Source organism: Stegodyphus dumicola, chromosome X1 (genome assembly GCF_044657685.1).
Source record: "Stegodyphus dumicola isolate Sdum_Otavi_A_Nest chromosome X1, ASM4465768v1".
NCBI classification, from domain to species: Eukaryota; Metazoa; Arthropoda; class Arachnida; order Araneae; family Eresidae; genus Stegodyphus; species Stegodyphus dumicola.
In genome coordinates this window covers 84,029,352-84,055,739 of record NC_140780.1, presented here as the reverse complement: position 1 = coordinate 84,055,739, position 26,388 = coordinate 84,029,352, and the positions used below count along the sequence as shown (strand labels likewise).

General features: G+C 34.4%; 1 protein-coding gene across 1 annotated transcript in view; it reads left to right on the top strand.

The window, feature by feature from the left end:
* The window catches only part of LOC118195798 (uncharacterized), a 68,592-nt gene extending 49,875 nt beyond the window's left edge, over positions 1-18,717 (top strand). The window contains exons 11-13 of the mRNA XM_085808696.1: positions 11,810-11,944; positions 16,357-16,724; positions 18,278-18,717. Coding sequence (XP_085664822.1) covers positions 11,810-11,944; positions 16,357-16,724; positions 18,278-18,466 — 692 coding nt within the window. The 3' untranslated portion in view covers positions 18,467-18,717. The remainder of the gene's footprint in view (positions 1-11,809; positions 11,945-16,356; positions 16,725-18,277) is intronic.
* The last annotated feature ends 7,671 nt before the right edge of the window (positions 18,718-26,388 follow it).

Genomic DNA, 26,388 nt, shown 5'->3' with positions numbered 1-26,388 from the left:
CAGCATGCACGTGCAGCAACATCGCAGACAGCTCTCTACGCTGCAGAGGAACGAATAGACCTAATCTTAGGTCAAGAACCATACTGCAGGAATGGTAAAGTAGTCGGCTTCCCCTTACAATGGAGCATTTATCAAAAAGAAGATATCGATCAACCACCAAGAGCATTTATAGCAAACTGCAACCCCAAAGGGTCACCATTAATGATAGCAGCCGAAAGGGACTTTGTAGCAATACTATTAGAGGTACTAAATCTAACAGTGGTTCTGGTTTCAATCTACTCTCCACCAACAGAAGAAGCAGACCCCACATTAGAACGCATACAACGATTGATGAGATCGCACCGAATAGCTAACATACTATTTGCTGGAGATTTTAACGCACACAGCACCACCTGGGGCTATGCAATCACAGCTCCTAAAGGCCGCATACTCGAGGACTTTGTTCACAGCAGTAACCTCGTAATTCACAATCGTTCGGATGCACCGCCTACATTCAATAGACTACACTCGCGCGGCTGGCCAGACCTTACCATCACCACCCAACAGATGGCACCCATACTGCAAGACTGGACAGTCGTCGAAAACCTTAGTATCTCCGACCATAATTATATACGGTTTAATCTAGCAAATAGCACAGCCACCTCTATTCTTAAACGGTACAATCTCCCTGGACGGAAAGTTCGAGCATTCACAGCCATCATTAGAGCTCGTCTGGCACCTTTTGCAACCGCAACAAGACAGGCCAACAGCAAAGAGGCCCTCCAGAACCTCACCCAAGACATCTTAACCGCAATCAAGAAGGCATGTGATGAAAATCTTCCCCTGCGCACGGCCAAAAGAATCACAACGCTGAATTGGTGGAATGGCACGCTTCGAAGTCAACAACAACGGTGTCGTGCTCTACGGCGACGCCTAAAGCAAGAGCGCAGACATAACCTAGAAACCTCCACCCTGCTCATTTACCAACGGGAGCGAGCACTCTATAAGCGAATGATTCTGGAAGCTAAGATAAGCAGCTGGAGAAAATTCTGCACAGAAACTACGACCACCTTTGGTATCCACCACAAAATCGCAGCTGGCAAACTCTTCAAGCCGGCAACTCTCTACCTCCAGCCAACGCCAAATACTAATGACCATCTCACGGAGGCTACGTTATCAGAGATCCTAAGGACAGTCTTCACCAAGGACAACCCGACAGAAGACACAGCCTTTCATACCATCGTCCGAAACCAGCCTCTTGAAATAAATACCATGGATGACCCTGATATTACAACTTCAGAAATACTCCAGGTCCTGCGCCAGCTTCCGCAGCGTAAAGCACCTGGACCAGATGGCATCGACAACCGGATAATAAAATTAATAGTGCGAACAAATGTCAACATCTTCCAAGTGCTATTTAATCAGCTTCTTCGTACCGGGACATTTCCCAGGTGTTTCAAAATCGGTCATGTAGTCTTGTTCCTGAAGAAGAACAAAGATCCTACGAGACCAGAGTCATTCAGACCGATCTGCTTACTCTCTACCCTGGGTAAGGTTTTCGAAAAGATACTCATGACAAGGCTAAGACACCATCTGCACAGAACCCGGTTCCTGAGTCCAATTCAATTTGGCTTTAGCCCAGGTAAATCAACACTACATGCTCTGATGGAAGTCAAAAACCAAATACTGGCTAACAGATCCTCTGGCTACCACACAGCGTTCATTTCAATAGATCTCAAGAGCGCTTTTGATACGCTGTGGTGGCCAGCAATATTACAAGCTCTACGAATCGCTAACTGCCCAAGCAATATTTACAACACCATCGTAAACTATTTAGCGGACCGCCGTTTGATCCTTCCACATAACAGCGGAATTATAGAACAAGATCAGACACAGGGATGCCCGCAAGGCTCATGCGCCGGACCGTTCCTATGGAACATAACCTTCAACGGAGTCCTCAACAACCCATGGCCTGACCATACAAGGATCATCGCTTACGCAGACGATGCAGCCCTAATCGTCAAAGGAAGAACCAGGGAAAAGCTCCAGGCCAATGCAATCGAATCCTGCTCCCTTTTTCAGGAAAGATGCACAGCCCTAAAACTTCAAATAGCAGAGGCCAAATCTCAAATTTTGCTCGTCCCAAAAAAAGGCGGATCGCTGGCAAGACAGCCAAGGATAACTTTAAACGGACATCGCCTCCGCATCACTCCAGTGCTGAAATATCTAGGAATTATCTTCGACACCAAATTAAACTGGATCCCCGATGTGCTGGAGCTGAAAAAGAAAACTGCAAGATTAGCCCAACAACTAAGATATATGCAGGGCTATAAATGGGGTCTCAATCCCTATATCCAGAAAACGCTTTACACAACAGTAGCCGAGAAAGTTATAACTTATGGAGCGGCTGTTTGGTCAGCGCCTATGCAGGGCCGCAAAGTCAAGCATCTACTTAGCATACAAAGGCCTTTTCTCCTGAATGTCACCAAGGCCTTCCGAACATCCCCTACAAATGCGTTATGCGTACTAGCGGGATTGCTACCGCTCCATCTGAGCGTAGAAAAGGAAGCAGCCTATCAGGAGATCACTCAACTTGGCAATCTAACCACCTTCAGAGACGAGCTATACTCACCAGCCGAATTTGAACAAAAGATGATACGCCTTGCCGATCACCCCTCAACGCAGGGACAGGGAGTAAAGATTAGCATCAAGCAAAACACCAATGTAAAGGAAGATGATCTAGTCTATTATACCGACGGGTCAAAACTAGATGAAAATACAGGTTGCGCCTATGTTGCCCTCAGACAGCAAAGCACAATAGCACAATGGAAAGGTCACCTGGACACAAACAACAGCGTGTTCCAGAGTGAAGTAATGGCCATCAAACAAGCTCTACTTACGATAATCCAACAGCGGCAAAGAGACAGCTTCATTATAACAGACAGCCTCTCCTCCCTGTATGCAATTGTGAACCCTGTGCACAGCTCCCCACTGATTGCAGAGATTCAGACACATCTGCGCGACCACAGCCATCTTAACACCAGGATAGAATGGACCAAGGCCCACGTCGGCAACAGGGGGAACGAGCAAGCAGATCAACTTGCAAAGGAGGCTGCAAGAAACATCAATGCGGAACATATCACCATCCCTTGGCCAGTTTTATATTTAAAGAAAAGTCTGAAACACAAGGCAAAATCCGTTTGGCAGGAGGAATGGGATACTGGTGAGACAGGACGCCGTGCTCACTATCACGTCCCTACGGTAGACTCAGACCGTCTCATAGTGCATGCACAAATGGTCCGATACATTATGTTATGTAGAGAAATTACCGGATAGCGTTATAAAAATTAGGTGAATGATTTTATGATTTATGGAAATTTAAATTTTATTTTGATTCTGAATTATTTAATTTAAGGCTTTAATTTTGGGGAGAAACAGATGCTTCGGGAAATATTATTTAGTATAAATGAATATTATTTATTTTCTTTTATTTGCAAATCTTGTACAAACTTTTATTCATTGTGAAAGAAGCAGGGAAAGGGAGGCAATTTTCGCCAAGTCATGATTTCGCGCGCTTTAGAATGTTCGAGAAAGAATTTTCATTGTTAGTTGACCTTAAGAGAGGAAAGTACGCGACGGAAAGGTCAAAGGTTGCTACTTGTCTTTCAATGTAAGTCATTCAGGTTTTTGGCGATTGAGGGTCCGGTTGTTGGCTAAGTGAAGAAGGGCGCGCATGCGCGATCACTCTTTTTTTCCGCATTCTGGAGTTGAAAACGAAGATTTTGCCATAATTAAGGGGGCGATAAGTGAAGCCATAGTGGGAGCCCGTTTTGTGAAGGAGACGAAGGGAATTCGAGTTGGATACACACTTACTTTTTGGCTGACTCTCTGACTGACTTGCTGAATTTCGGGCTTGCTGCACTTACTGGTTGGCTGGACTTGTGGATGTTACTCTTGAAAACAGGTTGAAAAAGCGAGAGAGAAGATGTAATTACGAAGAAAAATGGTTTTCCGGCGGGGAGCGGTAAATATGTTCCCCGGCCGCGTTTTGGTTAAGAGGCGAGACACACTTACTCTTGACTCGCTTAGGCACTCACTGCTTGGATTCGCTGACTTTCGGGCTTGACGGACTAGTTGACGGAGACTGAGAAAAAACTTGTGGGTGTTGCGAAAGAGAAAGGAAAAGATTTAGTCGGCATCGAGCAGTGCTTCCGGCGGGGAGCGGCAATTATGCTCCCCGGCCGCGGGTTTTCTCAAAAATGCGAAGAAAAAAAAACTGTTGAGCGAATAACAAAAAAATTAACAGAGACTTGGGTCTCTATCTGTATCGGCAAAAGTCAGGACGATGTCCTCTGAACTCCGACTTGAAAACAGAAGGAATTATGTCACCTTAGTCAACTGGAAGCCTGCATTAGCCGTTCTCTAAAATGCCTAGCTTAATTGTCTACGTTTTCCTTGGTGGAGCTGAGAGTCTAGGCAGACAGCCGTGCGGTGTAAGCTGTTCTCTTGCTTCCAGTGGGAATAATTTTCTTCTATGGAAACCAGTAGCAGGCGTAAGATTTGACGGTATAGCTGATGTAATTTATTGTCGTGCCGTTCGAGTCTCTGTCTTGCGGATTTGCCAAGTGACGTAAGGATAGAGCTAAGATGTGAGCTCTCCTCCACTTCAAGATGTCCACTCAAGATAAGTTTTATATTTTTTTTGTTTTGTTTGAACTTTAAATCCTCTCACGGCAGAATTTAACACTGGTGCCGTGACCTCTGCTTAGTGAAGGATCGAATCGGTAACTCATTTTTTGAATTTATTATTTCGTATAACTTACTGTTTTAAGAAGGTGTTAAATTTTATGTGCTAGGATTAATTAGTTTTTGATTTGTGTTTGCTTATTTGTTAATACGAGAGTGATAAAGTTTGAAAATGTGTGTGAATTTCAAAAATTTTGGACTTTAACGTTAGGCAAACAGAATTGAACTTTAAAATTAGGAAAAATATATATTTCAATGTAGCAGAATAGGTACTGTACATTTTTACTGTTGAAAATCCTTGAGTGTTTTCTGCATGTATACTTTTGATTTCTGATTTCTGATACAAGATGGAAAATGAATTATTTCACGATAATCCTATGCTATTTGTGTATCCTTGTATAAAGTTTCGAGTGCTTGTCTTTAAAAACTGGACTCATTTTTTGAGCACTTCTAAGAGAAAGAGATTAAAGACTCTAATTATTTTACTGAATGAGACAAGCCATAGCTATGCGTAGCTAGAAATTTTTTTTTTGTGTTTTTGCTGATTTTTTAACCTAGAATCTTGTGAAATGTGTAATTGTGAGGGGTAACGTTAGAGAAATTTTGATTTTTTGACTTAATTGAATAATATTTTGTGAAATGTATGTAATGTTTTCATGATTCTCTAGCGTAGTATATTATTGCTTTTTGATTTACAATGTTTTATTATGATTCCAGTATATTGTGTAATGTGTTAGTAATTTAATTTAGTATTGAGCAATGAATTTTATAAGTTCTGAAGGCATAATGATACAAATGAATGAGTAAAAATTGTAGATTGTTTTTCAATTGCCAAATTCTGTTTTAAAGTGAACATGGGTTAGATTTGAATTTTTGCCTGAGATCAGCAATAGTGATGTTTGCATATTTAATTTGTTTGGATTGAATTCATCAGCTTGAGTGAAGTTCTAATTAGTTTAATGAGTCAGAGTAATTGGGATTAGTTATCTTCTGAGTTTTAAGTTTGTGAAAAGTTGTCAGGTGAGAATTGTTTAAACAGTAGAAATTGAGTTAGTCTTGTGAATTGTAGAAAGTGAATTTTAATGAGAATTTTGGTGACAACGGGAATTGGTTTTATGGAATTTTTTGAAATAAGTTTGAGAAGATTAGTTACTTATGCTCTGTACTCATATGTGGGAATTTTCTGTTGATTACAAGTAGTTTCTCTTGAATTTGCTAGTGAATCGTAATAGATTTGATTTGAGTTATTGAATTTTCTTTCTTGGTTGGACTTGTTGCTGAATTTGGGGTTAATTCTTGTTTTGGCTTAAGTTTTGTATTTGAATTGGTAGTATCAAGATAGTTGTATCAGGTTTTTGTTTTGTTTTGGTGGTTGCTGCCAAGGTCCGAAAAATGTAAGTTCTCTGATGTTTAGTTTCTGTGGAAGAATTGAGATTTCTGTAGTATAGGATATGGTAGAATTTGAGTTATGGATTTGATTTGTGTGATTTTTAGGGATCTTTGAGTTTGAGTTACGAGTATTTTTTTTTTTAGTTTAGCACTTTTGAGAACTTTGCATTTGTTGCTTGCAGTTAGGTCTTGCGTGAAGTTGTAATGTCCTGAAAGCTCGTTTTCTTGTAAATACTTGCACTTCATGGTGGCACTTGACCTCTTACACCGGGGGCAAACAGGAACTTGTTATCTGAGAAATCTATTGTTGTATCTCTTTCATTGTGTTGGTTCAGGATTGTAACGTTTCGGTCAGCGCACTTTTCTTTCCGAGATAAGAGATCTTATGTTCTCTTTCAACGTGTCTGGAGGTTTGCTTGATACGTAAAGTTTGAGTCTGTCATTTATAATACAGCGCTTTTCTCAGCTTACATGGACGCGGTAAAGAGTTACTTTGTTTCTTTTGTTTGGGTGGAGGTGTGCTGAAAGCTATTGCTTAGGTTACTATACAACGTTTTGAAAAAGTCTGATGCAGAATAGATCTCAGTTTTTGCCTAAATTGGGGGTTTGTTTTGAACACTTTTTTTGATTTGTGATATTTTATTTAGTGTTCTAGTAACGTGCTTCAGTCCAGCTTTGATTGATTTCTTTGACTAGTTGAAATTTTTTTTTGTGGACCTAATGAATTTTTAGAATTACTGAAGTTTTTTTTGTTGTCTTACTAAGGGGACTAAAATATGGTGTTGTTACTCACTAGTGTTTACCGTGAGGTTTGAAATTTGTAGCGACACTTCACTCTTGCTGGTTGATTTTTTTTTTTTGGCTTGATTTGAATTACAGTGAAATATTTTTGACTTGATATGGTTTAACGTAATGATTATGTGTGTATTTGTTTAGGTATTGCAGTTTAAATTTTTTTTTTGTTTAAGTGTCACGGATCTCATTGCTCATTTGAATTATGTACGAAATTTTTACAGTTTAATTGTATTTTCATTTTATGTCTATATGTGTATCTTGGTAGTATCTGTTTGTAATTATTGGCCAAACGTCATTTTGTATATACATTAGGTTGTATTATTACTATTATTTTTGTGTGTTTTGGATAAAATTCTAATTGGTATTTGCACAGCGTATTCGTTATGTTCATTCTCGGAATTGATTTTGGTTGGATTGAATTTTTGGACAATCACGTTTTCCTTCTTTCTGATCTTTGTGTGGGGTATTTTCGGCTGGTTCCGAGGTTCCTTGTGTTGTAACGTTCTTTTCTTTTCTAATGCTTGGCCCTGATCAGGCCGCTTCTGTTCTTAGACGTGACTGTTTGGGATTCAATCTTAGAAGTTATTCAATTTCGTAGTACTTAGGGGTCTTTACTCCTTATTTGAATACGTTCATGTGACATATTTTATTTGGAATTGTTTGAATTATTAGTGTGTTTATTTTCTCAGGAATGTATTTTATGTATCTGCGGCGCGTTAATTATCTTATTGATTGATCTTAGACATATTTTGTTTGTGATTAGCGCCTTATTTTTATTTTTATTTTTGTATGTGTTCTGAGTATTTCTAGGTTTAATTAAGTGATTTAATTGATGTTTTGATTAATTATTTTTGATGATCTTCCTTGAGTATTTTAATTAGTAATTGCTTTGATTAATCTTGTTGTTTTACTTGCACATTTTGGACTTTACATTTAATGTGTCAGTAACGTCACTATACCAAGGAGTCGTATGAAATATTGTTACATCATGTTATCCTTTAGCCTTATTGCACAGTATGAGTCATGGTATTTCAAGAAGTGTCTGTCTGCTAAATTTTGGTAAACCAAAATTTAATTCCTTAGGGGAAAGGAATGTTATGTAGAGAAATTACCGGATAGCGTTATAAAAATTAGGTGAATGATTTTATGATTTATGGAAATTTAAATTTTATTTTGATTCTGAATTATTTAATTTAAGGCTTTAATTTTGGGGAGAAACAGATGCTTCGGGAAATATTATTTAGTATAAATGAATATTATTTATTTTCTTTTATTTGCAAATCTTGTACAAACTTTTATTCATTGTGAAAGAAGCAGGGAAAGGGAGGCAATTTTCGCCAAGTCATGATTTCGCGCGCTTTAGAATGTTCGAGAAAGAATTTTCATTGTTAGTTGACCTTAAGAGAGGAAAGTACGCGACGGAAAGGTCAAAGGTTGCTACTTGTCTTTCAATGTAAGTCATTCAGGTTTTTGGCGATTGAGGGTCCGGTTGTTGGCTAAGTGAAGAAGGGCGCGCATGCGCGATCACTCTTTTTTTCCGCATTCTGGAGTTGAAAACGAAGATTTTGCCATAATTAAGGGGGCGATAAGTGAAGCCATAGTGGGAGCCCGTTTTGTGAAGGAGACGAAGGGAATTCGAGTTGGATACACACTTACTTTTTGGCTTACTCTCTGACTGACTTGCTGAATTTCGGGCTTGCTGCACTTACTGGTTGGTTGGACTTGTGGATGTTACTCTTGAAAACAGGTTGAAAAAGCGAGAGAGAAGATGTAATTACGAAGAAAAATGGTTTTCCGGCGGGGAGCGGTAAATATGTTCCCCGGCCGCGTTTTGGTTAAGAGGCGAGACACACTTACTCTTGACTCGCTTAGGCACTCACTGCTTGGATTCGCTGACTTTCGGGCTTGACGGACTAGTTGACGGAGACTGAGAAAAAACTTGTGGGTGTTGCGAAAGAGAAAGGAAAAGATTTAGTCGGCATCGAGCAGTGCTTCCGGCGGGGAGCGGCAATTATGCTCCCCGGCCGCGGGTTTTCTCAAAAATGCGAAGAAAAAAAAGCTGTTGAGCGAATAACAAAAAAATTAACAGAGACTTGGGTCTCTATCTGTATCGGCAAAAGTCAGGACGATGTCCTCTGAACTCCGACTTGAAAACAGAAGGAATTATGTCACCTTAGTCAACTGGAAGCCTGCGTTAGCCGTTCTCTAAAATGCCTAGCTTAATTGTCTACGTTTTCCTTGGTGGAGCTGAGAGTCTAGGCAGACAGCCGTGCGGTGTAAGCTGTTCTCTTGCTTCCAGTGGGAATAATTTTCTTCTATGGAAACCAGTAGCAGGCGTAAGATTTGACGGTATAGCTGAGGTAATTTATTGTCGTGCCGTTCGAGTCTCTGTCTTGCGGATTTGCCAAGTGACGTAAGGATAGAGCTAAGATATGAGCTCTCCTCCACTTCAAGATGTCTTTAACAGATAAGTTATATATATATATTTTTTTGTGTGTGTGTTTATACGATCCTTTCACGAAACATTTCTTCATAACAATTACCGGACACGGTCCTTTTCCCGCGTACTATGAAAAACACGGGATCGCACAAAATGCACATTGTATATGTGGTGAGATGGGCACCCCAGATCATTATGTTACCCAATGCCCGCTTACAGCAGATCTGCACCTGCCAATTCCAACTACAAACACGCAGGCTTTCTGCAGATTTATGGTTAAAGACAAACGTACTGTCCGAAAAATCAACAAGATAGTTGATAAACTCATGAACGTGGGCACAGACTTATGTCTAATCTAAAGCAAACGTGCTAAGATATGATATGCAAATGCAAGGTGGAGTGTGCAACGCCATTTACCATGTGCCATGTATCGTGTAAATTAAAAACCATGTCATACAAACTCCATGTATATATAACTATCGGCATGATGTGCTACGAGCAGCTCACAAACTAAAACTGTAAATAATGCAAATGAACTGAGTCAGTAATGAACATTACGCACTGAGGTCAGTTATCGTGCATATAACTATGCACTTTGCAGCGCGTATAACTGCCTTCAACAGAACAGCAACGTGTCAATACTGGCAAATTACGCAATGCAGGACAGTTCATGTACTACGCGTACTAATACCATCACATCCATTTACCGCGACCTATTCTAAGGTGCGAAATGTAAGTAATGGAGAAATGCACAGATGCAAAATTCTGCAGTAATATGCTAACTGTAAATGCAAAAAACTATGTATATTAAGGAATGCTAATGTAATCCATTATATGTTTTTGTACATGGTAAATATATTAATGTAATGATTAAGCAATGTATTATAAGTGTAAAGAACTTCGGTACAGAATAACATTGTAAAGCTTACCGGCTTAATTATAAGGAGTAATGTAATATGCACTTTCGTATAAGTTAGTCAGTATAATTTATCCTGCATAATGTTTCACCAGTGCATATCAAATTTCCCTGCGTGTAACTTAACACGCATCATGTATATACACCCTTCTGTGCATATTGTTTTTCCTACGTATCACTAATTTCCCTGTGTATAATTTAATGCGCATCTTGTGTTGAATGCGCAGCCAGTGCAAAACAACATTATTACAATCTGATGATAATGTATCTGTTACCAGTATACGGTATATTAGGAAAGAAAATTAATGTAATAAGTATTTGGAAGTTAATGTAATGTTAAGGTAAGGCGTTATTTTGTCTTGTCAATCTGATGTGTAGAATATAATGTAATGTGTAAACCATGTATCGCAATATAAAATATGTAGTGTAGTATGTACTGATAAACTATCCTGTTAATTTGGTATGTAGTACATTATCTAATACGTAAGCCAAGTATCGTAATATGTAATGTAATCGTAATAGTGTCATATGTATCATAATATATAATGTAATATGTAATACAATCGTATTAGTGTCATATGTATCATAATAAATAATGTAATATGTAATGTAGTCGTAATAGTGTTATATGTATCATAATATATAATGTAATACGTAATGTAATCGTAATAGTGCCATATGTATCATAATATGCAATGTAATATGTAATGTAGTATGTACTGATTAATGAGCAACATGACACAGAATGCAAAGCCCAACTGAAGAAATGTGAATGCACACTTTATAATAGTATTATGCATAACGATGTAGGCAGTGTATCGAGAAGCCTATCATGTGAATAAGTTATCCTGTATAATGCAATACCTGTGTATAACTAATTTCATGTGAATAACCTAACCCGTATCGTGCTTATAACCCCCTATTGCGTATAATGTTCCTATGTATCATTAATTTCCCCGTATATAATGTAATGTGTACCCAGTGTATAATGATAATATAATGCGTATCCTGTGTCTAATGCGAATCCTGTGCAAAATAACCCTTTTATAATGTACCAATATAGGGTTTATTAGAAAAGAATTTTAATGTAATAAGTTGATGTGAAGTTAATGTAATGTTAGGATAAGGTATTAATTTGATATGTAGTATATAATGCAATGTGTAAATCATGTATCGTAATATATAATGTAATATGAAATGTAAGATAAAGGTGGACGTGGTGCTGTACTGATTAACCCAAATGGTAAAGGGACAGTGCCCACGTCCTCCGTCGCTTATCGCTTATACTTGCATCAAAGGTAACGAAATCCATTACTGTTGTGTGTATCATTATTTCATGGTAATAACTATTTCAAATTTCAAATAATCTAATCTTACTTTGTAGTCGAAGAGATACATAAATTGATTATTGATTAATAATCAGTTGATGTATTTCCTCATTAAAATCAGTCAGACAACTGTGCTTTTTGTTGTTATATTTAAAAAAGGAACAGTATGCACATCATTTCCCATTATTACATTACAAATACATTTTGCTTCAACAGTGTCACATACAACAGATGATCTGATTTTCCTGTGGAATATCTCATCTCCTCTTGTTGTTAGTGAAGATGTAGAACTGCCGCAACTAGACATTGTTGAAAGCTCAACTGAAGATTGTACACTTGAATACTCAACAGGTACCTATTAAATTCTTCTATAATAAATTACTAGTTTAATTATTTGTTTAAGCTGCTATTTCACTCAACGCATTTTTCAATCATTTTTCTATAAATGAGAGTAGAAAATGTAATGTCCATTTTAAAGAAAACTTTCAATTGAATTCATACAAAGGGATGAAGTCTGTAAGATTATCGTGTAAGCATGAAACTGGCGAATGACGTCTCAGAATACTTAGAGACTCTCAGATACTTACTAATAGAGCTGAGGTCGCGCGCATGCATAAGTGCACTCTTTAGAGATACATTTAAGTGACTTCAGATGGAGATTTTAAAATCGAATTTTCTTTTTCAACTATTTGTAGGAGTTTAACCAAAGTTTCGATCACTGAGTAAATTTTCAAGGCTTCCAGGTAAGATTTCGGAGGATTAAAAGACATAAAAGCCAAGGATTTTTGTCTAATCCCTAAACTCAGAAATTAGGCTCATATCAAAATTATGGTTATTTAAGATGTATCCCCAACAAGTGATTGTCAAATGCTAATCTATGTATGAATTTCAAATGTAATTCGAAGCAAATTTTGAGGAAGATATTTGCCAAAGGACTCCATGAAAGAAAATACTCCAAATGATAAGGTACAAATTATTCTTCATATTATAAATGCTTCATTTTTACTGTTGCGCATTATGAGGATATTTATGGCACCATAATAAATTGCAAAAGCTCCCGAAAGAAATATCTTGAACGGATATTGTATCTCCCTACATCTAATGAAATGATTGAGTCGCGATTCTATCCCCTTATTAAGTCTCGATTTTATGCAATTAGATTTTTATGTCATTAGTTTCTTCAATAAAGGAGTTTGCATGCGTCCTAAGTGCTGAAAAAACTTCCTGTGGGAACTCTTTGAATGTGCTCTTTTCTGTCAGGACAAGAACAGTTGCTAAAAGATAACTATCAGCCTTCCTTAGCGACTACCTTCAATCTTAGAGCTAAAGCTCTTTTGTTCCGTATCAATAATTTTCCCATGTAATAAGGCAGCGCATTTTAATATGCCTTAGTCTGAGTAACTCGGATAGACTCATCCTCACGTAATTTGAGAAATTCAACCTAGAAATCTGTTGTTTGTACTCTGGAGTTCCATAGAGGAAATCGGGGAGAATACCTTTCATTAATCTCAGGTTATCATCAGATAAGATTTTTTGAAATATTTTTATTAAAAGAGGTCTTGCTTTATTTTTTTTTTAAATTTTCAGATCTTTATAAATTATACGCCAAAGTGAATGCAGCTTATTCGGAATTCGAAACTTTATGTTGGCATTTCTATGCTTTTGTTTGCCACGTAAAGTTTCATATCTACTCTGAGTAGGCATGCTAATTAGGCATTTTTTAAGTCCATTAAATGTTGTAAATACTAAAATATTACTATTATCTGAGATTAATTCTCACGGGATTCAAGCAAATTATTCGGTAAGCAATTATAAAGTACCCAAGCTAGGACAGCTTCAGAAAAATGACAAGACTACAAAAATTTCAAATTTTCTTATTTAAAAGCCTTAAAACGAATATAAAGTAATCAAAGTGCTACAAAATTAACAATTTTAGTAGCTTTGAAATTTTTTCACCCATTTATTGGCTCAAATTTTCGAATTTCATATTCTCTAATAAAAACATAAAAAGACCGTAAAAATTTTAAAATATATCAAAACATTGGACGCCCCCAAAATGAGGACAAGCATAAAAGAAATCTAAATTAACATTATTTTTAACGACTTTCAGATTCTTAAAGAATAGCATGATAAAAAATCGAATTTTTTAATAAAAGGTTTAAAATGACAAGCGCAAATCAAATTTATCTAATTAAAATTGGATGAATAATAAAAAAAAAGCATTGCGGCTTTAAAAAAAAGTACTTTTTTTCAGCTCAAATGACTTGTCAAAGGAAAAAAAATATACCTTAAAAGATGCACTATATTATCATTCTAGAATAGTTTATTTTGTGGCATGAAAGAACTGTAGAGGAAAACAAAAATACCTAAAAGAGAAATTGAAATCTTTTTACATCAACAAGATGTTTATACCAAATATAAATCGCTCATTAGAAATTTTAGAAAGAGAAAAATATATGCTCCTAACATTGATGATCAATGGCAAGCAAATTTATTGTTTTTAAAGGCCTTTAGTAATATAACGGAGGAATATATTTTTTGTTAACCATAATTTATTGTTATAGTAAACATTCGTGGGTTATTCCTGTAAATAGAAAAACAGGAAAAGAATTCACAAACGTGTTTAAAAGTGTTCTAAAGAACGAATTCCCATGAGGATTCAAATCAATGAAGGTACAGAGTTTATCAATAAAAATATTCAACAACTATTTAAGGATAATAATATTCATTGGTTTGCTATAAAAATGTAGAAATTAAATGTTCTATAGTCTCGATAGATTTAGTAAGAATGAATGGAAACATCAGAAAATATATAAATGCAAATGAAACTAAAACATGTGTTAGCTAAATTAGTTAAAAATTATAATAATTCTTATCGTTGGTCAATAAAAATGACATCTTTCGAAGCATCTGGTAAAGATTACGAAGCTATAGTTTATAAGAATTTATATAAGCCTATATAAATATTAAAAAATCTAAATTTAAATTCAACGCTACAGTTCTTATTTCTAAATTTAAGTATGCTTTTTACTACGGGTTACAACCTTATATTTGATTTTTATTATTTGTCAAATTTCAAACATTGATCCTCGCACTTATAGACTAAAAAGAAATTAAAAGAATTTTTATGAAAAAGATAAAATATGGTAAAAAAAGATTAAATGTATGAAACTGAGACAATAATATAGAGAAAAATAAATAAACTCTTTGTTAAATGGAAACGTTATCTAGAAAGCTTTAATTTCTGGATTGATGAGAAAAAAAATGTTTAAATCAACGGTCTTTTAAAACATTTTGCATACCAAAAATTATTTGAAAGCGCTATAGAATGCTTGAAAGATGCAATAGATTTGAATTAGACTTTCAAATATCAAACACTTTCAAAACTTTCCATAATTAAGTATATTGATAAAGCAAATATTGCAACATCATATTAAAAGCGGACTTGTCTGGAGAAGTCATTGGTGTTGGCTGCAAGAGAATGAAGCGTTTAGCTAAAATTTATTCAAAAATCTAATTATTTTTAATCTCTTTTTTTAATCATTCATCCATTTTTATACATTTAATAATTCGGTTTTGTACATATGTTTCTATCTTCATCTATTTTTATGGGTTTTATAATTCGATTTATATATATTTAAAATTCGATATATATTTATAATTTATTTATAATTCGATTTATATATATATATTTCCTATCTTCATCCATTTAACTTTTTTTATAAATTGTCCTCTTCTTATTTCTAATGAAGGGGGTCTCGTTTTTAATGTTTTTTATCATAAATTGATTTTTAAATAGAGAAATTTGATTTATACGCGTCATTTGAAAACTTTTATTAAGAAATTCGATTCTTTATCACCGTATTCTTTGGGAATGTGAAAATCGTTAAAAATAATGTCGATTTAGATTAATTTTATGCTTGTCCTGATTTTTAGGGTGGTCAACTGTTTTAATATATTTTTTAAATTTTTAATGTCATTTTAACGCTTTTTTATTAGAAAATATGAAATTTGAGAGTTTGAGCCAGTAATTAGGCAGGAAAATCCAAAGTTGCCATAATCATTAATTTTGTCACATTTTTAATTCTTTATGTTCGTTTTTAAGGTATTTTTACTAGAAAATTTGAAATCTTTGAAATCTTGCACTTTTCTTGAAGGTGTCCTAGATCAGGTATTTTATAAGTACTCCGATATTCAATTTCTTCTCATTTCTGGCATTCTGCAGGTTTGAAAAAGGTAACATTTCTACATACCCTTTATCTCATAGTCTTAAAACTATTTTCTAATCGCAGTTCTGGTACATAATCAGTTAACACGTATTAACAAGATATGGTTTAAAGTGCCTTAAAGCCATTACTGAAAAAATATTTCTTGAACCAGTTGACAAGTACTTAAATTGAAATAATACTTTAAATTAATTCAGTAAATGATACCACTGGTTGAAACGTAATTCTAGAGCGCGGCTATTAAATAAACGTGGATAAATTTATTTCTTAAAAAGTTACTTTATATGTGGCTTACGAACGGTCTTTTATCTATGGAAAGTTAGTAAGTATCGATTCCAGGTAGATTAAAAAGGAATATCTACAAAATTTGCTTAACTCTTAAATCAGAAAATAATGTAAGTTCAGTTTTTTTTTTTTTACTTTTTTGTCATCTTGAATGATAATAACTCGATACCACAATATTTTTCTCCACTTATAACTTTCATTAGCACTTTGCCTTTATGCGTTTTTCTTGAGCAAATTTTCTGAATTTTTTAGGAAACTTCACTTGTCTTGCAGTCGTGTTCAATCTGAAGCGCCGTCTAGGATATCACCTTTTCCATACGTACGTTCCCACAACCCTCATTGTAGTTATGTCTTGGATATCTTTTTGGATTCGACCTGAAGCTATCCCAGCTCGTGTAACGCTCGGCGTGACCAGCCTTTTGACTCTGGCGACTCAAAACACGCAATCTCAGTCTTCACTTCCACCTGTTTCTTATGTTAAGGCTATAGATGTGTGGATGTCCTCTTGCACTGTCTTCGTTTTCATGTCTCTTATGGAATTTGCTGTCGTCAATCACTACATGGGGTACACTGGAAGCAGTAAACTTATGAGGGGCTATTCAGTGGATGAACTTGATAAGGTAAGTTTCTTTGCAACGTCATGGACTAGAAGAATATCATTTTAAAAGTTTGCACCAGTTCGAAAGAAGGTGAGATTAAAAATCAGTAAACTCTTCTATTGACAGAAACTTCTAACTTATGCGTTTAAAGAAAGCAAAACTTGCTCTCGTAAGAAAGTATAAATTACGAATTTTAATTTTAAAATAAATTACTGCAGTAAACTTTAAGCTAACTTCTTCAGTCGGGCTGATTTTTAGACAGGAGGCGATACGTTCAGAAGTTTCGTGAATAAGTTTTAAGCAGAAAGAAAAGTATTTTCGGTAGCCGAATTAATATTTAAAATGAAAGAAAAAGAAAAGGTATTCTAATTCTATCAAAATTACACGGTATATCCTTGTTTTAAAAGACAGATGAATGATATTTTAGACAATATTCATAAATATTGCCAAAGATAGACAAGCTTGCTCAAGCTTGTTTCCGAACTCAGATTTTTGAAAGATATCTTTAACATTAGAAAAATCACATTTGAGAGTAATTAGTTTCAAATTCCCCTTTTGAAATTCCTATCATTTTGTTGAATTTGAAATTTTATCTTTAATGAAACATGAGATTATAAGAACCCAGAAGTTAAAATTTCTGTTCGGATGAAGCTGTTTGTTTGACAATTTGACAATATTTTTCAGAACCAAACTTGCACATTACGGATCAGTTTCTTTTCTAAAGGATCTTCTGTAATATAAAGAACAACATAATGATTAGAGTATTTCCGCATAGAGGGATAGAATAAAAATTTAATTTCATGCATTTTTGTTAAAATATGATGTGCGATTGGAACTGTCATAGATCGCTATCTTGATTATTTTCTTCATCAGGAATTGAGTTTCGGCCTCAGGCTAATTTATCCTAAGGGACTAAATATATCCTTATTTGACTAAATATACCCTGAGTGACGCTCAGGATATATTTAGTCGCGTAATCTTTTTCAAGCACCCGACAAAAATTATAATGCTTAAACAGTCATTTTATTTGCATGCTGGCTGTTCTGAAATTCTAATCTATATGCATTTATACCCCAAAGAAGAAAAGCGTGGGAAGCAGGTAGAATGGAAATTGATAACTAAAACGTTTAAGACAAATAATCACTTGATGAGAACAAGCGTATATATTTTTATAAAACAACCACTTGTTTAGTAAATTTGTTAATGTCAAAACAAATTTACTAAACGATTGTCAATAACACAAAATACGCATTTCCGTGTTTATTTTTGCATAAAACTTTCGCAAAATTATTGGCTATCAAGAACTAAATTTTTAATGAAAATAAATGCCTTTTGTTTGTCACAGTTATTTAATTTTCTCTATAAAATCCCCAAAACTTAATTCCAAGGCAAAATTTTAGGAAAGAATGGAAGAGGGGAATTACTGTTTATTAAGTTACTAAAATATTTCAACAGATTTGCTGCATGAAATTGTTCAACATATTCATAAAACTACGTAAATGACATTCTTACTTTTTCACATAATATTTATTATTATTATGATGATTATGAACATTTTTGATTTCCATTTATAGCTACTGCTTCAGAGGAAAAATGGCGTGACAATTCGAGGCAACAGTTTCAGCTCTCCTCCAAGAACCCCCAATACATGTTGTGATTTAGATATAGCTTTGGGAATTGACAGATTTTCCAGATTTTTCTTTCCTTTCTCTTTCTTCATATTAAACTTAGTATATTGGTGCACTTACGCTTTTACCTGGTGAACTAACGAAAGATTTCTATGTTTCGTAATTACACCTCGTAGTTTCTTTACTCTCTTCAAACTTACGAGTATTGAATGTGGGTATGTCATTAAACATCCTTGAAAAATAATAACTGTGAATATTTTTACCATTAACACCTTCTATGTATTTTATGAAATTTCTGTAATTTAACAGCTATTGCATTTGCTCTTCGAGTTTTGCTGTTCCGAATTTGAGCCAAGCAAAATAAATATTTTCATTTCAAAGAATAATTGAATGGATATTTAGTATGTGTCTCACAGTTTCACTTAATTTATTATACAACATTTATTGAAGCATACCTGTTACCAGAACTTTACCAGACCCATAACTTCCAACAGCAATCAAATGAATAAGTATAAAGATTACATATTTATTTAACAATTAACATAAGAACAAAAATTATTCCATTATCTTTTAGTGTTTAAGGATATGATTAAATTACGTCCGCATGAAAAATAATGATGCTGTCATTTCTCGCTAAAGGTTACGAATAGCGGTATTTATAATGGTTTATAACAGCTTTGTTTATAACAGCTTTGTTAAAAAGAAATAGAACTCTACACCACAAAAAGAATTTGAGTAATATTTTAAACTCAAATGTTCTCATTTTCAAGAATATGCATCGGAATTTTATGATACCTCACTGCTTGACAAAGCTGTTTGATTATACTTTAGCTCTTCTTGCTCGCTTCTTCTAGCCTGACAGAAATGCTTGCGGAGTATAATTGCGAGGTAATATTGCAGATGATTTTTAAAATCTCCACTAATTAACACGCTAAACACCGTATCAGTTTCTAGGGAAATGCGTCAGAAAAGAATAATAGCTTGGCGCTTAAGATGGTAAGTAATGGAGGAAAATTAACTACATTGTTGTCGTGATCACTTTTAACAAGGTAATTATTTCAGCGCTTACAAAAGAAGAAGTAAAATTACGAAGACGAAAACAGAAATACGCGTCTCAGTTCCGTTAAGCTGCGAGTAACGGAATGCTAGTGGTTTATTTATAAGGGTTTTGAGGAGAATTTGCAAAGAATTTTAAAAAGTTGAGCACAAATTTTAGGCATATATAAGGTTTCCGAATGCAAGTGTTATTTTCTATCAAGTAGTCAGTTATAATAATTTTTAACATCCAAATTCTCACAGATTAATATTACTACGTTTGACATTTATATTCTTCTTGTTATTTGCGACATATTATTCATATTTTAATAAAAAATACGAGACTTAAAATATAATGCTACAGTAAAGTATCCTTTTTCATATACTCAATGAAATGTTATCATTTGACTAATTACTAAAATGTACTCAAGCATTTCTTTCATCTGTATTTGTATTACCAGTTTATTATTCTTCATTTGGAAACTCAAAATAAATTTCCAGATATTTGCTTTAAACACAGCTTAGTTTCAAAAACAGAAAGTTCAGAATCAGTAAAAGAAATGAGGTTATAAAGTTAGTAATAAATAACATTTAAATTAAGTATGACATATAATAATTTTAAATTGCACTGTAAATTAAAATCCGTTAAAATGTAAAAAAGAAAACAATAAAACTTGACACGAAAACTAAGCAGCTAAGATTAGCTGCAAAATATTTATTAATTTCTTTTTTTTGATTCGTGATCCTTGATGCTAAATTTTTATGCTCTTTTAATTCATTTAAACATGCTTAATCACAATTTTGACATCGGTTCTGCAAAAATTATCTACCATGTTTCTTCATTTTGTCAAATGAATTTCCTTGAAGTTTCTCACATTCAAAAAGTTCATATTGTTTTAGTTGATAACATTAATTAAAAGTCAGCCCTTCCTAACACTTTCAGAGTTCTAATATCTTTGTCTTTCACGTTTCATTGCAATTTTCCTCGACAGATGGCGATACACTTGTGTTGGTGCTTTGGAAACCATTGAATTAGAAGTTACCATAAAACTGAATATGTAACATTAGAAATTCCTCAAAGTTAAACATAATCTAGTCTGTATAATTTTTACTCCAATTAAGACTCAATCTCGGATCCTTTTGGAATGTGGACGATGCCAAATACTTAACTAGTTAAATACTTTCTCTACCTTTAATCTTCAATTTCTTTTATTCTTCCTGGAATAAATTTTCTTGTAAACGTTATTTAATTTCCTTTTGAGGGATTAGCTTAGGCAGTGAATGAAACGCACCTCACTTATATTCTCTCATTCTTTCAAAATGTGATTTTTTATATATATATATATTACTACAATTACTTGATGTCTGTTTTTCTTTGACAATAAAGAAAATGAATTAATTAATTAACTGTATTTACCACTTAAGTTTTCAACTAAGAGCCAAATGTTCCGAGTAGCATGTTTTAATTTGAAACATACTAAAAACTCTGAAGCTACTTCTGTGCTTTTCTAAAATAATGATTTCAATTTTAAAGCTATGTTCTTATATTTATTCTAGCATAACTTTTGGCATGGTACCGTAGAAGTTTTGTTAAATACAAGTTTCATTTTGCAGCAAAATGTAAATTTTATATTACAACCGTTAGTAGTTCAATAATTTACTAAAGCTGTTTTTAAAAATATTGGTTACATTTACTAGGATGTAATCCAAAAACTATAGGTTCTACAGTTAGTTATTATTAGTTAGTAATATTTAATATTAGTTAAACGTAAACTATAGGTTATTGACAATTTTAAACATCATATGAACTGCAACAGAAAAATGACAATATAATCTACAAAATATTATTCTCGTATACAATATTATTCTAGATTTCGATCACGAATACTATCTACAATGGAGCTAAGAAAAAAGAACTATAATGAAAGGAAACATACACAAGTATTTACAGTTTTCCGCCTATAATCTGTAAACGGTGTTTAAACATATATGCCAAAATAGCATGTTTCACGAATGCCAAATAAAATACAATCATCTTAGTTCTATATTTTTAGAATTTGCTGTGCAAACAAAAACTTAAAAAGAAGAATGCAACAAATAAGATTTTGAATAATCTATATCTTTTCGAAACGTGACCAGAAAAGGCCCAATAAGGATGTTAGATTTTATATGTTCGGCTAAAATAATCAAAATAATGACATATATCATTTTGATATCGAGAGGAAAAAAAGAGTACGTCTGAAAGTAAAACCTGACAGTTAAGGAACCAGTTGGTTAATCAATTAAGGCGAAACGTGCGTCATCTCTGTGGTTAAGGGATGGGATGACGTTTTGTAAGACTTATAAGGTTCGTTATGTACACATGAGGAAAACCCTGAGAATTATATATGGCGTCTAACCACCAGAAATCAAACTCGGCACTAGTACATTTTAATATTTCATCTCCTTGTACACTTGAGTATTTGTTTAATAAATTGGTTCATTATTGCTATTCTTTTCTGAATCACATTATGGAATTAAAGCCGAATTTATCACGAAGCAGTGGTTATCAGCTTATACTCTTTAAGCACCATTTACCTCACTACGAGCTGTAGAAAGAACCTTTACTCTCTAAAATCAGAAAAGGCGACACGTTTATCCTTATTCAGAACATTTGGATATTATTTCAAAAATTTTAAACCTGTCAACTATTAAATAAAAAAAGAAACTTACCTGAAGTGGAACTGGAGAAAAACACGTTTTTGCTTTTTCTTCTGCAATGTTGTCCCTGAGAGCTGAAAACGTGAGGTTAAAAAATTGGACGTAAATGAGAAATCGCAAACATTTGTTAAAATCAAGAAAGGGAGAAAAATAAAAAGAAATGCTATTGTTGCTCGCTCCAGCTGCGCTACTCGAGTTAATAAATATGTACAATACTGTATATATTACAATGTATGTATTATATATTACAATGTATGTATTATATATTACAATGTGTGTATTATATCTATATATAATGTATTGTAATTTATGCCTCAATTTCTTACAACAGATGGTAAATGAGTTGTAATTTTGAACATAAGAAATCAATACATCATCTATTCAAGTTCAGCCAGTTGGCAAAATGTAATAGGGCTTAAGTATTAAATTATTGAATGAAAAATCCTAAAGTAGCATTTTTTAAAAAATCTTTTGTGAATGATATAAAACAACTTTATACTCTGCGTGTTAAATAGTTAAAAATTTTAAGCAAAGTTTCTTAAACTGTGGGTCGTGACCCCCAAGGGAGTCGCGGGACCTGCAGCAGGGGGTCGCCAAAACTTTTAGCAGTTTTGGTATTTCTTTAATGTATTATAATAATTTGACAATTGCCAAATATTTTTATACAATGTATCTGAAAATAGATAAAGTTAAGACAATACAGACAAAGGCAAAAACGAAAACGTTTCGACGCATTCTTTTTATAATATAAACGTTCAATTTCCTTGCTTTGCACTTAACGCTGTCATTTCGTGTGTTACTTACTAAAAATTTTCACATTGTTCTATGTCTTAAAATTAGAAATTAAAATTAATGACATAAAACTGCAATAGTATATTACAGTACAAGTGAAGAAACTGACAGTTTCACTGTGCGTGTGTCGAATTTGGGCAATATTTATGGGGTCCTACAAAATTTTTGTAAATATTATGGGGTCGTGGGGGTTGTGAAAAAATCTCGGTGATAAAAAAGGGTCGCGACTGAAAAAAGTTTAAGAAACCCTAATTTTAAGGATGGTCTGAAACAAACGTTTTCAAACAAGAGAGGGAGAATACGTTTAGGTTTTTATTTAGCTGATAAACATTTAGTTTTAATTTGTGCATATAAAAAATACTTTTATTCAACGTTTGGTATTTACCAACATTTTCTACACTTATTTGTTTTTTAATTTATGCATATAAAAATAATTTTATTCAACGTTTGGTATTTACCAACATTTTCTACACCTTTTTGTTTTTTAATTTATAAAACACGTTAGAAAATTATCTAAATAAAAATAAATGTATATATGAATTTTTCAAGTTTGAATAGGAGGGGGAAAGGACCTTCTAAACGATTGATTGGTTTAAAGTGTGATCACATGTTACTACAGACGTATAAAAAATCACAAATTTAATATCAGGATGTTCTTCCACGCATTTGAATAAAAGTACGTAATAACGTCGTAAGGTTCTTGCGACGACCCAGGCAATAGTCAACATGGAGATTATTCAATTTTGCACTTGTGACTTCTGTATGAGTATTAAAAATGTTCGAAATACGATATTTTACAAAAAATAATTACGTTATAAAATTTTTGAAGAAAATTTTAATATTTTGATTTATATTTAGTCCTGTATGTAAGAGCGTTCCACAAAAAGAATGTCAAATTTATCAGAACCTTGATTTCGTCGTTAACATTAATTTACATACATAATGAAATTTCTAAAATTCTATTAAAAGTAGAAAAAAATGCTCTGTTTTATCGGCATTGTATCATACATTTTCATAGAGTTCCTATCTATAACGGGCTCACCAGCGGCCGAGCGGTAAAGACGCTGAACACTGGTAGTTCGGTCCGAGGTTCGAATCCCGCGAACGGGCTGGCTGCATGGGCGTTTTCGTGGTTTTTCCCATGTGTAACGTGTATACGAGCCAGTTTCCCTTAGAAAGTCCTCCACGAAGGCATCCCTCCCTTTAGGTAGATAGCCCTCGTGTGCTTTTCCATAATTGAAAAAATCCAATCCAATCCTATTAAAAGTAGAAAAAAAATGCTCTGCTTTATCGACATTGTATCATACCTTTTCATAGAATTCCTACCTATATACCGGGCCCACCAGCGGCCGAGCGGTAAAGACGCTAAATGCTGGTAGTTCGGTCCGAGACTCGAATCCCGCGAACGGGCTGGTTGCATGGGCGTTTTCTTGGTTTTTCCCATGTGTAACGTGTATACGAGCCCGTTTCCCTTAGAAAGTCCTCCACGAAGGCATCCATCCCTTTAGGCAGATAGCTCTCGTGTGCTTTGCCATAACTGAATAATCCAATCTTACCTATAACTGTTATATTTATGGAAATTTGATAGAGAAATTGAATGTCATTTGTCGGTTTTAAGCTAAATACGTATATCTGGAATCAACATTAATTCTTTTAATTACAAGCTTTGCTTGTTTCCTAAATATTCTGTACGTGAAGAAGTCAAGAAATCTATTCCTCCACTTGAGCTCAGATAACTGATGAAATCTAATAAGAGTCCCTCACAAGAAATTATTGAAACAAATCCTTAAAGAATAGTACTTTATTGTGAATGATATAAAACTAATTTTCGCTCTATGTGCTCAGTATTTACGAAGAAAGTTACAGAAGATGTTATGGATGCTCTAAAACATGATCATAATCTGTTATAGACATAAGAAAGAAAGGAAGACTATATCTTAGCAGTAGTGATAGTCATATCTTAGCAGTAGAAATCTATTCTTCCACTTGAGCTCAGATAGCTGATGAAATCTAATAAGTGTCCCTCACAAGAAATTATTGAAATAAATTCTTAAAAAGTAGTACATTATTGTGAATGATATAAAACTGATTTTCACTCTATGTGCTCAGTATTTACGAAGAAAGTTAGAGAAGACGTTACGTATGCTCTAAAATATGATCATAATCTGTTATAGTTATACTCTGTTATCATAATCATGAGAAAAATGAAGACCACGTCTTAGCAGTAGTGATAGCTATCCGCATTCACATAGTTAGTTATACGGAGTATTAAACAAAATCTATATACACTACCCGACATTGAAAATGCAACACCAAGAAGAAGTGGCCCAGAAAAATTTTAGGGTAGATGCACATCACCGAGTTATTCGAATGATGTCAAATGCGCAGCTCTCAAGCTCACGTTGAAGAAGATATAAGGGAAGGAACTTCAGAATATTCAATTTTTGGGCCGTTATTTCTGCTAGGGAAATCACCGTAGAAAATTTATTCTTGCCTCTGAGGACGCGGGTAATAGTAGAGAATGCCGTGCCGTCATCAGCGGAGGTAGTTCTAACAGACAGACGATTTTACGAGGAGCATGGTGATCGGACTGTGAACGGCAGGTTGGTCCATACCCAAATCTCAGCTGACACACACCTGGACGCGTCCGTCCACGGTGCACTGTCTGTGGCGAAGATGATTGGAACAAGGAAATGTGGTAAGTTCTAGGGATGCCAGTGCAGCCAAAGTGACGTCAGCATGCGAGGATCGATGCATCCACCGACTGAGCCGCCTTTCTTTTCCGATTAGTTTTTGAAAGCCGTCCGGGTGTCTGGCCCTGCTGTCACCTGACCTAATGAGCCGACGCTGTTCTCTCTCTTTATTATGCATATCATTTCGAAATAAAGATCACTTATTGTTCGTTGCTGTCTCTCTCTCTGTTTGCCGAGTTTCATTTCTGCTTACTCCTTCCCGGTGTTGCGTTTTCAATATACAGAAATAAGAAAACAGCCAGCAAGAAATTACTTGTCAAACTTAAATAATACAACCGAAGGGCTTATTTTTAGCGAAAACTATAGCAAGCCAGTGCCAGGACAAGGGTGAGGCAAGTAAGGCACTTGCTTCAGATGAACAATTAGAAGGGGGGGCCAAATCAACTGCGAAAATTTAGAAAATCTTTTTAAGAAAAAATTATGATTTTTAACGTAGGAACATAACAAGACGTATCAAAAGAATTCTGCTTTATACACCATCCAATTGAATTAAGAGAAGAATTATTAATATTAATTTATTCTCGAAAGTGCTGAAGTTTCACAGTGCTGTACATAATGATTTCTAATATTCATCATTGGAACTAACGCACTGAAGTTCATGTAACCCTGTTGGTAATGAGTCGCATAGACTATACTTGCCTAAAAATCACCAAGTTGGCGCCATTAGTACATAATTCTGCTCTGTCTCCCTTTAATCTGAACTATATAGCTCTTGTTATAACCACGTGCAGTGCTGATAAGGACCACGTGTTTCTGTGACTCCTTTATTTTCTTCTT